This window comes from Gymnogyps californianus, chromosome 2 (genome assembly GCF_018139145.2).
Source record: "Gymnogyps californianus isolate 813 chromosome 2, ASM1813914v2, whole genome shotgun sequence".
In the NCBI taxonomy this organism is placed as follows: domain Eukaryota; kingdom Metazoa; phylum Chordata; class Aves; order Accipitriformes; family Cathartidae; genus Gymnogyps; species Gymnogyps californianus.
The window spans coordinates 160,564,388-160,580,388 of record NC_059472.1 but is presented as its reverse complement, the minus strand read 5'-3'; the positions used below and the strand labels follow the sequence as shown (position 1 = coordinate 160,580,388).

Below are 16,001 nucleotides of genomic sequence, written 5' to 3'. Positions count from 1 at the left end.
ATCTTCGAGTTAAGTTTAAAGGGAAGATTAAAGAGAATTTTGAGCTCTGCAGTTAAATGTTTGTGGCTTTTTCTTTGTCTGTTGGAGCACTACTTAATACCTATAGAGAAGCATAAGAAAAGAATAATCATGCAAATTTCTGAAATGAGTTTATAAGCAATATCTAATGAATTTCACAAGTTGATTAAAAAGATGTGTGGCTCACAGCAGCATTGATAATAAGTAAGCTTATTACATTTCCTTAGACATGTATGGGGCTTTTCAGATGCTTCAGCCTCCTTTTTGAGGGCCTGGAAATGTAAATTTTTTTGGTAACTAAATTAAGACTCATGTAGAGGAGTCAGCTTGGTTGGAAAAATAATGAGGAAGTTGTAATCAGGAGATTTGAAAGTGATACTTCATTGGGCTTCCTATATTTTATCTCATCTTCCCTGTCACTCCACTGAAAGAAAAACAACTTTTTGTGCTTAATGTTATGTTTACCTCTTCATTTTGTAAAGTGGATTCATCAACAGGTTTGACAAGAGTCTGCCTGAAAATGATATGCTATCATGACAAATAGGAAAAGGGGATTCAAAAGTGAAGTAACATAAAAAAGACCCCAAAACCAAACACACAACCCCCAAAACTTTAGAGAAATCTGTGAAATTGGGTCATTAGAGAAATCAAGATTAGAGCTCAAAAATAAGAACTGGCATTTCATAAATTTGAGTGACTTTAAAGGGATGTGTACTGAATAAATAAAATCTTTCTTTCAAGTTTTCAGTATAAAATAAAATTATTAGGTATCTGAGTAGAAGTGTATGGAGTGTGAGGAAAGTATTGTTGTTACTGTGTAATACACAGTTTCAATAAAAAGGGCTTTGAAAAATTGGAGTATATTCAGAGAGCTTTATAACATCTGGAAGCCCTGTCTCCCTAGGGGAGAGTTGTAAAGAAGTTTAGTCTTTATCTTATCCAGGAGGAGTTTTAAAAGTGACTTGATTATAAACTGCTAATGTGAGAAGATTTTTCTGAGATTGGTGAACACATAAGTCCAACAAAGGGCCAATGATGATAATTTGCTGGAAGCTGAAATTTAAAAAATTTAAAAAATAAATGGAAGTAGAGTGTAAATGAAATCTAGATGTGGGGTGCAATAGAGCTGGATTAAGGCACCTAAATGTAGCATCTGAATGTGAACAGTATTTCTGAGTTCCCATATACTTAACAGAAACAATCAGCTGTGTAAAGTAGGTGCTTATACTTAGTTGAAAAGCCTCTAGGCTCCCTTGATGATATTGACTGATCTTCATGATCTATCATGGAAGTGTGGACATGTAATTCTCATGTAGATAAACAAATTTAGATATCTTAATCTCCAAGTTAAATCCCAGCCCATATATTTCAGTGGTTTTTAATAGGTCATTAGAGCATAACATTTTAGACAATTTACTATTTGTTTCGTGAAAGCCATGACGTGTTATGTGGAAAGTGTGATGATATGACAAAAATAGTCTTTTCTAACCTGAAGATCTAACAATTTGATTTGTCAGAAAGCATGACATGTAGGACCACATTGCTGACACCTAGTCCTGTCATAATGTATAAACCTACCTAAGTATCCCTTGAAGAAGGGGAGGAGGTAGTGAGCCTTGTCAGTATACATACAATGAGGTATGTTCTGCTTTTGTATGGACAGATCTGGATGTGTGGTGGTAGACTCCTGATCATCCCCTGCTCCAGAGTGGGACACATTTTCCGTAAAAGGCGTCCCTATGGCTCACCAGGGGGACAGGACACTATGGCTCATAACTCACTGAGGCTGGCACATGTGTGGATGGATGAATATAAGGTGAGAGACAAGTTCTAGGTCACGAAATAAGGTTATTAACTGGCTTGTTTGTCAAAGGACTGTATCACAGTGGGGTCTGTTAGCACCTCTAATGGGGTCTTCCTTCTGTAGTCTGATTTCCTAATGTTAATTTTGATGTGAATTCCTAAATCCTGTGGGATTGTCGTTTGGCTTTTGAGTGCTCAAGTCTCCTCCCTGTTACTTCTACTGCCTGCAGGAGATTGTTTTATGCATTTTTAATGAAGTAAAAGATGATGAATGAGTTCTTGTAAGCTCTGCATTGCTTTGTGTCCAAATCAGTATTGTGTGGCAGCCATATACTGCTATATGCCTTCAGATAGTTTCCATGTTGGTGAGAGGGATTTTGTTGGTTGGTGGTTTGCTTTCTGTTTTAATTAGCCGTCTGATTCCTAGTCTGTCTTGCCCTGGAAGATCAATCAGGATTGACTTCTGGATTCAAGGGCAAACGTATTCCTTCCTTGTCTTCAGGTCTTGGTACTGATGCTTTTGAATGTAGATCAGTTTTTTGTGAAACCCTGATCTCTGTGATACTTGGACATTTTGCCTTGTGAGACCATAGAATTTGCTGTGTGGCCAGCTCCTGTGGTCCCTACAATTTCTATACAGGACATACTTTATTAACTTTATATTCTTTAGAGGTTTGTTTCAAACCCCATCCTTTATCTTGATGTTCAGTCAGTTTGAGGAACCTATTGGGGTCATTAATTTTTATCTCCATTTTCCATCTCCATAATGTATTAGTAGATTTGATCTATCACTTTCCCTTTTATTGGTGTCTGGGCACAGTTGTTTTGTGATTAATGATGGCTTTCTCTGAAGCTTGGGACTGAGTCTTTGTCATAATTTCCAGCTAATACTGCTTTGTCCAACAAGGACTTAAACTGCTGATTCTAGCAGTCTCTTATCACAGATTTGTGTCCTGAATGTTTCCAGCTGTTTCTAATCTAATTCTCTGATAGTTGCCAGAGACTGTCATTATGACAGATTTATGTATAGAAGGCAAGCCTGGAAATATTTTTGTTTTTATAAGTGTAATGCAAATATTTAGGGCCAGTATAATGTACTGAAGTGATTGTATGATGAATAGTACAAAGATAAGACTTAAAGGACCTCTTTTGCAGCAAAGAGCAAATATCAATATTTAATAAATAAAATTGCATAATGGAAGGGAAACAGCAAAATTTTCATAACTGTCAAAAGCAAATTGTAAAAGTAAGTTCATATATACAATGGAAATAAATAATGCAGAAAAGGTAGGATACTAAAATTTGAACTTTAACCAGCAAAGAGGCAACTGGAATAGCAGAGCTACTTTTTTGAAGCAGACCAATTTCTGATAGTGATGTCCAGTCTATGTCCAAACTTCCTCAGAGTTGTCCAACAGTCCAATGTACTTACTGCTTCCCCTTCCTCTGCTATTAAAATAGCAGTGATACATCAAGCACATCCAAATGCTCAGAGATCTTGATAAAGACAGATGTGTAATTTGTCTTGAGATGGCGCTGTCTGTCATCTGAATATCAGAGATAGCAGTAGGTAATCGAAAACTGTCAAAACCACATTATGGTAAGTAAATTCCAGATGTCTACTAGAGATTAATCCAACAAAATACCATAGCTCAGTGCCCTGAAAACTGATTTCTAAATAATATCTAGCAAACGAGTTAATGTGCAAATACAATGCCTTTTCTATGAGCTCTGTAAATCTAGCTGGAATTAAAGACTCTACAAGGGGATTTTTCTCCTAGTTTTGGTAATAGTGTTCATGGCACATGGTACATTCATGAATTCCTGTTTGTCCCCATTGTCTCTGCAGTAGAGCTGAGAACAGCATGTAAGATTGAGCTGGAATCTTAATCTATCCTTGCCTAACCAGGTACAATTCCAAGTATAATCATAAATTGGAACATGAAAAAGTAACATTGTGTGAGCCTTTCTGGAGATGATGCAGATGAGCAGGAAAAACTGGGCTTCACAGAAAGCCCAGGTGACAGTTCTGATTCTTCATGTGAATAAATGCATGGTCCCGCTGAACTCCACAAGATAGTCCCATTTATAGGTCTATTCTGATATGGAATTTTTTTGCCCTGGTAACTTGTAAAGTTGGAAGGCTGGAAACTGTGGAAGACAAAATACACTTGAACCCCACAACAATGAAAACAATTAATTGGACAATCAAACTAACTTAAAGAAACCTTTGCCAGATGAGGATGATGACGATATACACATCTGTTCCTGACTTAATGACTCTAGGATGCCTTTATTGCCAATGGAGTGTAGGGCTGATTTGTTTCCTCCTCAAGCTGGCATCTAAAAAAGGTCAGCAGATTCCTGCCTGAGAAGTGTCTTCATCAAAAAAAGCAGTCTAGAAAGATTAGCTCAGAGTTAGGCAAGATAAATCTCACCTCCTGTGGCAATCTAAACACTGGAATTGCCTAATGCCAGTTTCAAACTTAATGGTTGAAAGCACTAGCAAAATGAAATGAAACTTTGGGAGTTCTGCAAACAGGAAAAAGTTGGAAACGAGTAATCTGAAATTCTCTTCCCCTTGTCCCCAACCTTTTTCTCTTAAATACAGGAGCAGTATTTTGCTTTGAGACCCGAGCTAAGGATGAGGAACTATGGAAATATTACCGACCGTGTAGAATTGAGAAAAAGATTGAACTGCAAGTCATTTAAGTGGTATTTAGATAATATCTATCCTGAGATGCAAGTATCTGGGCCCAATGCTAAAGCTCCGCAGCCAGTTTTTATTAATAGAGCGCAGAAACGACCGAAAATAATCCAGCGTGGAAGGGTAAGATAAACTTTCTTAAAAATATAGAATTCTGTTTTTTTAATTATTTTGAGATCCTTTCTGACAGATTTGCTCAAATACAGGAAAAATAGTCTGTTTCCATAGAGCACAGAGTTTTAGTTTTGCAACAAGCTGTCTTGAAAATAACAGAATTTGTGTCTTTAGACAAAGGTAAATCAGTTTCACCCTGATCTATATTTCAGGTCATCTTCAGACTAGATACTCTTCAATGAGATTTCTTACCTCAAAGCTACGAGTTACAAAGTTTTGATGTCTTCAGAATGTGCTTTCATGGCTGTTGGTTCTGAAGATGGATTTGGATAGAGAGAAATTTGGCCTCAAATATTCATGCTCTGTTGGTTTATGATAAAAGTACAATGTAATTAGTTTTCAAACTCATTCCTTTTACTGGATAATTTTCTGTGGAGATGAACATTTCCATCTGAGACTGATGATGGCTTTTCTAGTCTTGACTGTTAGATAATGAACAAAAAATGAGTTTTGCTCCTTTTTTCTTCAACGTAGAAGTGAAGAGATAAATTTTTACGTGCATTCATGAAGGAAATCATTATTAAATTCATGCCTTAGCTCTGACACCTATGTTTATGGGTTTGTATGCCGGCAAAGCCAGCATACGGTTGCATCTGTTCTCTCCAGCGCCAAGTTCATCTGATGTGTGCTTTTTACGCTTCCCAAAAATAACGTATAACTTCAAAACAAAGACAACTTTCTCAAGGTCTTCTCTGTGAAAGAGAAGACGTTTGAATAAACTACTTCATGTGCACATAGATTATGGTTAGCAGATTCCCTTCTAGCTCAATTGCAAGCATTAAATAGCGATGTAGCCCTCTCAGACTGCAGTAGCTGTTGACAGTTGCTGGTCCTGCAAGTAGATTCAGGCTGGAGGACCTGAGTTCATGCAAAACCTATTGACATCATTAGATTTTTGCTTGGAAGCAGCTATCTGGGAATCCACAATTTGTGCAGTATTTTTGTAATAGTATCCCAGACAAGCTGTAAAGTTATTTATTAGGGCAAACATGCGTAATTTCCCTGAATAAAACTGATACAATGGGCTGATTCCCCTAGTTGTTAAATGTTGTTATTCCCCTAGTCAGACCTCTTCCCCCCCTTCGTTAAATTTAATAGCTTTCTGCTTTCATTCAGACAGAAGTTTAACTAAGGAATTGCTGATGTGGGGGGAGGCTACTTGAGGGATCTGAATCCCTCAACAACACTTAAGGGGAAATCTTCCTAGCAATAATTTCCCATGGCTTAATTTGGAGAAAAACTTTGTGCACCCTTTAAGAAGAGGGAGACAAGACACAGAAAAATGCAGTTCCTTGGCTTGGTTCTCTGGGGTTCAAGAATTATACCCAGCATTGTGTGAGAGAGTCAGCTTTGGCTCTGGTGATTGTACAAACTATTTCCAGATGCCTACAAGGAACAGAACGATCAGCCAATGTCACCACTGCTTGCCAGACTTTAGGATTCAGGATGAATCACTCCAAATCCCAGTTTATTCTCGAAAACTAATTGGGCCAGAGATAAGTGCTGGTTTGACAGCTGGGAAGAACTGTAATGATCACAAATTGTGACAGTTCTTAACAGTGTTATCAAATGCTGGTCATCATGGCCAATAAAAACAAGGACAAAAATTATACAAAACTCGTGTAGCTGTATGGTTTGAAAGCCTTCTGTTGAGTGAGGAATGATGAAAATTAGAACTCTCATAGAAGTCTCTGGGGTGTGAGGAAATGTTACTTAGGTTTTGTGTAATTTGTTTCAGATGTGTGTAGGGAACAGGAGAAACATGGTGCACTTGAGGAGGCTGTTGATGTGCCTTGGGACAGCTATTTCCAGAAATTGTGTTTAGTGAAGAATATTATTTGGTATTTGCACTCTCTAATTTTTGCTATCATGTGATGGAGCAGTTCTTTCTTTTTATTACTGGAAGTGTCTTTTGGTTATAAAAATCTCTAGAATCGATACAAATGCCAAGACAGCTATGTATGTCTTCATAAAAAAAAATGCAGCTAGCTAATTAATCAGCCTGGCCTTGAGTTCAGGACAGCAAATTCTTTTTTCCTCTACATTTAGCTCCAGATTGGAAATAATTATTTTTAATGTGGATGCCAGATCTGGGGCCCTGCCACCTCCCACACATGCACACACCCAGTGACTGTCAAATGCACTCCCATGCACTTGATAGAGAGGGGGGCTCTTTGCTGCAAGGAAGGAAATGGCAGAGCTGTGGCTACTGCTAGAATAATTGCCTTTCTCCTTTGTACCCTTGGCTGCGTGCGGTGCAGTTCTCGACGTGCAGGCAGCGATTGCTGCCTGAATAGCCTGATCCCCACCACATCAGGGGAAGCAAGATAATCAGACTGGAAAGAAGTCTTCTGCTGGCCACCAGTTATTTCAGGGCATGCGTATAATTTAAAGCCAGAATAGAGGTGTTTTGTCTTGCTGAGTAACTCTGTGGGGATACATCAAGATCTTAATGATTCTTGACTGTAGGACTAGGACAACCTAATCTTCAGACTCTGCAGAAAACCTCTTAGGTGACTTTTAGGGTGGGCATCAGTGCCTAAACCAGGAGAGAGATTGCTAACTTGCTGAGAACCTCCTTGTTTGCTTTGATGGTAGATGCTTACAGTTCTGCATCACAGGACAGGCTCCTGACCTGAATCTAGTCCTCTGATACAACGTTACTCCAAATCAGACTAGGTAGTGCATTTGAACTGGAACGAGCATTTCGGTGTTTGTAACATTTTCTCTTCTTCCCTGATCTGTCATGAAAATAACATAGCTGATATCTATGGCTTTTCAGTTACCTAAACACTCTTAAAAATCAATTTGCAAACAACATTAAGTCTCTGAAGTTGTTTGTATTTAAGTAATTCCTTTTCATTTCTCAAAGAGGTGGTCCTGCTTCATGAAGAGAGGCTGTAGGAGGAGACTTATGTTTAAGCTAAACTGTAGTAAAATGTAGTTTATACAGTACAGTCGATATTCTTGAGCTAGTGAGTATCTGGGACCTGAGACTTTCATGGAGAGTGAAGACGGAAAAGAAACTTGGCAGAGTATGGCAGAGCATGTGCTGAGGCAGGTTGTGTGTACTGCACTTATACCATAAAGAGGGAAGTCTTGATGTAATTAGAAAGCAAAATGGAACCATTTAATGCTGTTTTTTCTCCAAATTATCTGAAAAACAAAATGGTATTTTAAAAGGGAAGAAGGTTTTTTTTTTTTTGTGAGCACACTGAGTTCTAGGGCTTCCAAAGCATTACCATATGTTCCCTTTGGTATGTGATGTTTGTTGTTTACTCTGTCCATCAAACTGTTTTCCTTTCATAGTTGTATCACCTTCAAACCAACAAATGCCTGGTTGCTCAGGGCCACCCAAGTCAGAAAGGAGGCCTGGTAGTGGTTCGGGAATGTGACTACAACGATCAAAACCAGGTATGATATTTCTAATTATATTGACTAGTGATTCACATCTTACAAACTGCTAATATGTTTTCCTGCTGGCAAAATGCCCTAGTATAACATCTCATCAGCAAGCAGGCTGATTTCAGAGTGTCGTTGAAACAGCAAGGCTGGCCAAAGAGACTGTGGAGCTTACTGCTCTGTACCTATTAATGCTGAGTGTTGGATATTATATTCTCCTATCTTTATGGCAGGAATCTCTGTACGTGGCAAGACTATCGTTAAGTGGCTCCTGACGAGTTCATAATCCACTGATTGACACTTCAGAATTTGTAGAAGCTCTTTCAGTCAGCTCCTCACACTGGGATTTAAGGCAGTCTTTTCTTGACCTGCTGTTCTTTGTGTACTGTACAACTAACTAGTCCTCTGCTGCTGGAGTGGCTGTAGTTTGGGGTGAATGAATGATTTGTTGTTATAGTTAAACAGAAGGAATTCTAAGGAATTTAGAAAATTCTTTGGCTACAGGTGAATTGCTGATCTGGGGATTAATTGGGGATGGATGTGAAAATCTAATGAGAGTTTTTATATTACTACATGAAGCCTTTGCTATTCCACTTCTATTCTTTCAGGCAACAGAAATTCAGGACTCGGATAAACAATCTCCAGGCTAGAGAGATCTTCACCTAATGCCATAAAGACTTTTACCTAGCTAAAAACTACATTGAGAACATTATGATTTAGGAGCCCATGGGACCCAAGTCTAAAAACTAGATCACATCTAAAGAGAAAAGTAATCAAAGACATAAAATAAATGGAGCATGGGATGTAATGCAGCATAGCTTTACCAAAGGTGGGTTGTGCTAGACTAACTTGATACTTTATGAAATAGGCAGTAGTTTTCAGGATATGGAAACTCCAGCAGTAGAAGCAGGATGATTTGTGATAGTCCCAAACAAAAAGTTGTCTGCTTTGTCAGCTAATGGGACTTTCTGCCTCCTAGCTGTGGCCTCACCAGTTGAATGTGACGGAGGAAGACAGTGTGAGGGGTGTTAGGCAGTGTCTGGGTAAGTGTGGTTGGCTCTAGACACAAGGTCTCCAGTTGCCACTTAGACAGGACCAAGCAACACATCCCTGCATTTTGCCTCTGGAGTACTGAGTAGTCATTGCGATGACCAAATTGTAGGTCTCTGTGAAAGGTGGATGAATTTAAGCTGGGACGGGAATGAAGGTTTTCCTATGTGTTCTCTTCCATTAGCTGTAAGAAAGTCAGCAAGTCTTGTAAATGTAAAGACTCTGTAAATGTAATACTAACTGATTGGCACCAGTGATTGTACGTTTACAGTGCCAAAGGTGCTATACTGCTTTCTGAGCCTTTCAGCCCGTGAATGAGAAAGCAAAAATGACTGCCTGTGGATGATGTCCGCAGTAAGAACAGATGGGTCCTCACAGTTACTGTTTCCCTTCTCCTTCCTGCAATGTTTTTAATAGTGAAGCGCCGCATGGCTGGAGGAGGAAGTCTGTTTTTCCTTATCAAAACCTTTTTCTGATTTTTCTCCTGGAGACAGAAGCTTCAGTTAGCCTTTTGGTGTTGAGAAAGACAAATTAGTGCTCTGATGGTTGATCTTTGGCTTTTTTCTCATGAATCTAGTTTACTAGTGGTAAATTAAGCAATTAGTTCTCATAAAAAACTGGCTGTGCTATCTGTCACACTGATTTTGTTCTCCAATGAAGTATGTTAACCAGCACTATGGTTTTCTGCCATTAGACTTATTTTGTTCTCTTAATAAATCCCAAGAGTGCGTTCAGCCGGCTTTTTTTCATATCCTCTTGACCAATCTTGCTATAGATACATGAGAACAATGTAGAGAAAGACGACACTTATTTAACAGCTTCTGCTTATAAAAATAGCAAGAGACTTTCTGAGTATTGGAACCTTTTAACTGTCATTTCTGGTAACACTCAACCCATTGGCATTTTCAGCTGATTTTTTGCTCTAGAACCGTCTGTTTTGTGCCTTTGATCTAATAAGAAAGCCTGTGTTGGGTCTGGTGAAAGGCAGGTACCCAGCTATCCTGTCCCCTGGATGCACACTGGCAGCAAGTTAAGTGTGTGTTGCTTAATACACACAGTGCAGACAGTTATTCTGAAAGATGACAATCTGCACTTTGCAAGCAGTATTTTTGTGACTTTGTTTGGTGTTTTTCTGAGCCAAAGATGGTATTTTTGTAGGATTTTTGCTTTTTCATGAGTGTCTAATTGTATTTTGACCTCATGTAAGCTTTCGGCATCCTGTGGCAGTGAGTACCACAGCTTAGCTGTGCTTTCTGTGGAAATAATTTGATGCCACTTGGTGCTGATTTCATTTGATGCCAGCTAATTTTTCCCTGAGGAACAGGAATTAGTTATCACTGTTTATCTCTTTCCAGGCTGCTTTTGCTCTGAATAGATAACACCCTCCCTTGAAAAATACATGCTACTACTCAGTAAGTCGAAGGAGCAAGGTGCAGTCTACCTAGGAAAACATGCAAAGGGCTGGGAAAACAAAACTGGGCTGCCTTAAGACTCATTGATTGCAGTTCTTTTGGTTGGAAAATTATCTTCTGTGTAATCTTTTGACTGGAAAATGGTCTTCTGTGTAACACAGACGATTCATGCATGTGAGAGCTGACCTTGAAAAGTGGGGGGGTGTGGGGAAACCAAACTCACTGAAGTCATGAGATTGGCCTTTCAAGCAAGTCTGTTTTGCCTTTAGTTTATGCTTGCTTTGTTTTCTCTAGCCTGTTGTGGTTTAACCCCAGCCAGCAACCTAGCACCACGCAGCCGCTTCCCCCTTCCTCCTCCCAGTGGGGTGAGGAGGAGGAAGGGAAAAAGTAAAACTCGTGGGTTGAGATAAGAACAGTTTAATAACTAAAGTAAAAATAAAAATACACTACTAACTAAGAGTAATAATAACTGTAATGAAAAAGAACACAACAAAAAAAAGAAATAAGAAAAGACAAGTGATGCACAGTGCAATTGCTCACCACCCGCTGACCAATGCCAGAGCCGTGATCCGCCCCTCCTGGCCAACTCCCCCCAGTTTATATACTGGGCATGACATTCCATGGTATGGAATATCCCTTTGGCTAGTTCAGGTCAGCTGCCCCGGCTCTGCTCCCTCCCAGCTTCTTGCACACCTGCTTGCTGGCAGAGCATGGGAAACTGAAAATCCTTAACTTAGGATAAGCACTACTTAGCAACAGCTAAAATGTCAGAGTGTTATCAGCAGTATTCTCACACTAAATCCAAAACACAGCACTGTACCAGCTACTAAGAAGAAAATTAACTCTGTCCCAGCCGAAACCAGGACAGCTGCTAAGAAATTTCAAATTCTCACTTAACTCCTTGATTTAAAAGAAATAACAGATGTTGTGTAACTTGCAGTTGTATCACCATTATGGGTAATACTTTTAATTGAAGTTGACTTAGATGATCATCATTAAGTAAAGTTAAAAATTACTCAAGTACATCAAACTATCCTGTTTTCTGGGACTTGACATGACAGTGACATTCAGTTCATCTTTTTGCTATAGAAAGAAAAAGCAATAAGGGAAGTGGATCTCACAAAGGTGATGAATGTAGAAAATATTTTAAAAGTTGGTGCCTTTCTCTAATTTATAATGAAAACTAGGACGTTTCATTAACTGTAACAGAAGTACTCAGTCTGGGATGATACTGGGGATTGAACACAAATTTAGGAGTAAGTGATGAAAATTTTGTAGTTAGAAATAGCACAAGTAGAAGAGGTGACAGGATCTTATAGAACGAAGGTCAGTGCAGAGAGGTCTGAAGTAACAGAAGAAGCAGAAAAATGGATTGTGAATTTTGCAAACAGAAGACTAACATGGAATGAGAAATTTTGTAGTTGAAGAGTGGTCATGTGAAGGAACTGCCAAGATTGCCAAAGTAAACGCTCTCCTGAAATTCAGTAGTGTGTCTGACCCCTTTCTGGAAATAACTCAGAATGCACAAGGTAATGCACAGCACAAAAACTTCGGTGTTGAAGGAGGATAGGAAGTATTTAAGCGCATTGAAAGATCATCATGAAAGACTGGAGACATCTGAAAAGTGGAAGTAAGAAACTGTGGTGTAGATTCTACCCAAAACTATCATGCCAAGGTTAATCAGGTGGTGATTAGGAGACAAGGATGCTGAAGCAGGCTTTGGGCTAGATACTGCCCTAAAGGAAGAGGAGTAGAAGTAGTTACTGACAAACTTGGAAGAGAACCATCAAAGAACACTAAAAAGGAAGGTTTTGGAGTGAAGCACAATGGCCAACATAGAACTAACTAGTGGGAGTGTTTCTGATCTAACAGCTGAAAGAAGATTGGGTTTGTCATATAGCTAATGCATGCTTGCCTTCTTCCTGACCCAGATGCTTAAAGCCAAGTTCCTTTTCCAAAAAATCTCCTCTTAAAGTCCACTGAATTATGTGGATTTTTTCCTACTGTTTGTTTTCAAATATGCTAGGTTGACTCTTAAGCTTTACTTCTGCGTAGTTATAACCTCTCCTCTGTGTGTTCATTTCAGTAATTTAACCTTTCACTTACTTAGCAATATATTAAGCTTTAAAACTGTGACTGTTGCCATTCCAGCTGGGGATGGTGCTAAAGTGTCTAAGCATGTGCATCTGTGCTCTGGGCCTTTAAAAGATAACTGATTTGAGCAGGGAATTTCAGAAAAGCTCTGTTAACACTCTTGTAGCACTTTATAAATGTAAGAATACATACTTTACAAACTGTTCAAGAGTCAGAGTCTAGAAGGATGTGCTCCCACGTGCAGTTCTTCTGTAAGATCTTTCTCCCTAAACCTCTGGATCATGGCTGTTTGCTTTTCTGATACAACACATGTCTAGAGTGAGTGTGAAGACATGCGAGTTAAGTCTGCTTGCTGCTTTTCCATAAACTATTGAAGGAACACAATTCTTCGGTCCCTCTAACAATTGTCATGAAACATCAGCAACACACTGAACCATGAAACAGAAAGCATGTATCTGCTTTGGAACAACCTTCAGGAGAACGCTGGGTTTTCAGGGTAGCAATACCTTAAAATAATTATTATAGACCACCAAACTTTGCTGTTCCTGATGATTTTCATGAGTCATTTGGTGCTATGATGTCATTGTTACCCATAATTACAGGAGCTGAAGTATATGCAAATAGCTGTGATGATGCATATTGCTAGGCACACCTCTTCCTCAGTGCTGAGGCAGCTTTTTTGTGCTCTTAAGCTGAATTTTTGTCTTTTAAAAACTGTCTGACAGAATAATACAGTAGTGCCAATCTAAGCAACAGATTGTAACTGATGAAAGTACTGGAATCCTTCTCCTGCCAGCATGGTTCACGGCAGGGATTTTCTTTCACACAAAAGGCTGTTTCTGTAGTAGTTACTGTCTTGTATTTACTGAAAATTTTCAATGCATTCCTCTAGTGCTAATGCAATTTGCAGACCAAATCAGAGTGTGTGTCCACACAGCTTTGCCAGTTGGCCAGCCATGCCTTTTGCTACACTCCACTGCACTCTGAAAGCCAACGGGTAGGCTGATGCTTCCTGGTTTATTTCATATAATTTTGAAATATTTATTCCCTAGGAAGAGTGAGCTTCTATTTTCTGTCTACTACAGATTCTTTGATTTATTGTTTTTTTCCCTAGGTCGGGTGATAGGTTTTGTTTTAATACAGTTGTCTGTATTGACACTGGACTCAATCTTCGATAGTTAACTCCATGTTTCAAAAGGACATGATAGTATGGGCCATCCTCCTAGATGATGAGGCACCATTTGAGCCCTTTCCTCACTTGAATTTCCTCTGAAGTAGTTCAGCTAGCTGTTATCTGTTTACATTAACTAATCTCACTGTAGGAATAATTTCACCTTTCACAAAAAAAAAAAAAGTTCAGTAACACAGCCCTGTGTCTCTTTATTATGGTAAAAAATAATCCTAGAGGGAGGATCCTTGGGATATAGGGGTTTATGGAGGGAGTGAAGAGTGTACCTTCTTTACTAACAGTGGCAATCTGAAACCAGTTAGGAAATCCAAATATTAGTAAAATGAGAGAGCAAAAAAGCTCCACTATCCAGTCTTCATCGATGTCATGCTGCTGTCCTTGCAAGGAGTTAAACTGTAGTCATCACTGAAACTGTTTGTTAAGCTGTGTGTGAGGAGAAGCCATGTTTCTGCCTACCTATCTGTATGTAAATGAGATTAATGAAGTTGTCTTAGTAATCAATACAGGAGAAGGCTGGGTGATTTGTTTGTGTGTTATGGGGATGATGTAAAATCCTGAAGGTACTAGAAGCCCTAGGAAACCTCAGTCTTAAATCTGTAAATAGTCTGAGCTACCTTTTAAGGGGACTGAATTCAAAATGCAGGTCTTCCTAAGCTGCACCTGTGGAAAAAAAAGGGTTTATACTAACCGAGTTCGTACTTTGGACTTCGACCCATTTATTTTGTCCACGAGACCTACTCTAGCACATGCTATGCATCTGTCTGGAGGTGACCAGAAGGGTACACGTGCCGGCTTTGCTCAAGCAGTGAGAACGCTTACCCCAGATCTGTGGGTCCCACTTCCACTATGGGAAAGTTGAACCAGCTACTGCAGTCTGGGTGACTAAGCATGAGCAGGACCTCTGTGCCCCTGTAGCCAAAGGCGAAGGCATTCACTCTGATGGGCGGGAGGCTTGGGCAGGCATCTGAGCACTACCAAATCTGAAATGCTTTGCTTGTGGGAAGACCTCTAGGTGCTCTGGGGACATCTAGGACCTCAGAAGGGTCAGTTGGCAGCTGAATGGGCCACTGCACTCCAAGACTGAAGGGGTCCTTGCACCTTTCCTCTTATTCTGTTGCCTGTGTTGAGAGGCAGGGAAAAAAGAGCTGCTAGAAAAAGGCCAATCCTACAGCATTCACCAAATTAAATCATTTTATTTAACCCCAAACTTGATCAATTTCATTATGGAGAGAGTTTTTTCCATAACATCTGCCATTTAGATTTTATTTGAAAACAGAAACAATTCATTATATTCTAATTGCATCCCAATGTTTTTTCTTTGACTCCAGTGAAATTGGTCAGTGATTTTCCTTAGACCTGTGGAGCAGATCAGTCATTAGCATGTGTCTCTCGAGGACTGCAATTAAAGGTGCTGCTTTCCTGTGTGGTGGGAGCTGGGCACAGTTCCATTATTAGAAACCAAAATCTGACAGTGATGCTCTCCTAGGTGTTAGGAAGTGGATGCAGCATGAAAATATCCTGCACCTTGTCTGTTACCTTTTTTTTCTATAAAATAAATTTTTAAAATGGCATTTTTTTTGTAGAAAATACGTAGGAGGATAAAACAAGACATCACTCAGAACTGAGGTATAAATGCTAGGCAGGCACCTTATTGATTATAGACTTCTGATATTGTGCTGGCGGCCAGGAGATGTTTCCTTCCTATACTGGGCTGTTGCTCCTGACAGCCTGTAACAACAAGAGCTAAACATCATCCTTCCAGTCTTCAGCAGCAAAGTAGTTAATAAATTTTGGATTATGCAAAGGCTTGCAGTTATATAAGAAAAAAAACTCCCATGGGGTGGCTTTGCTTTCCTCATGCTTGAATCTGTTAATAATCTGCAAGTTCATACTGATACTCTAATCTGAACTTGGAACCATAATGTGTCCCAAATTTGGGCTTTTTTCCCTCTTTGCTTTTTTTACATACACATAATTAGTTTGAAATAAATTTTGGCCGTCTTGTATAAGCCTTTCTGGAGAAGTATCACGCTGGATTTAACCACTGTTTTGTGTTCTTTGCCATTACTCGGCTTTTGATTAAAGATCTACTCCCTGTATCACTGCAGTCTTCTCTCTGAATTCTTACCAGTTTCATCTGTTGTTTGGATTT

The 16,001-nt window shown here is 39.3% G+C and overlaps 1 protein-coding gene across 1 annotated transcript in view; it reads left to right on the top strand.

Moving 5' to 3' along the window:
• The window catches only part of GALNT11 (polypeptide N-acetylgalactosaminyltransferase 11), a 38,199-nt gene that overhangs the window by 16,500 nt on the left and 5,698 nt on the right, over positions 1-16,001 (top strand). Inside the window, 3 exon segments of the mRNA XM_050892553.1 lie at positions 1,682-1,834; positions 4,433-4,651; positions 8,012-8,116. Of these exon segments, the coding sequence (XP_050748510.1) occupies positions 1,682-1,834; positions 4,433-4,651; positions 8,012-8,116 (477 nt within the window).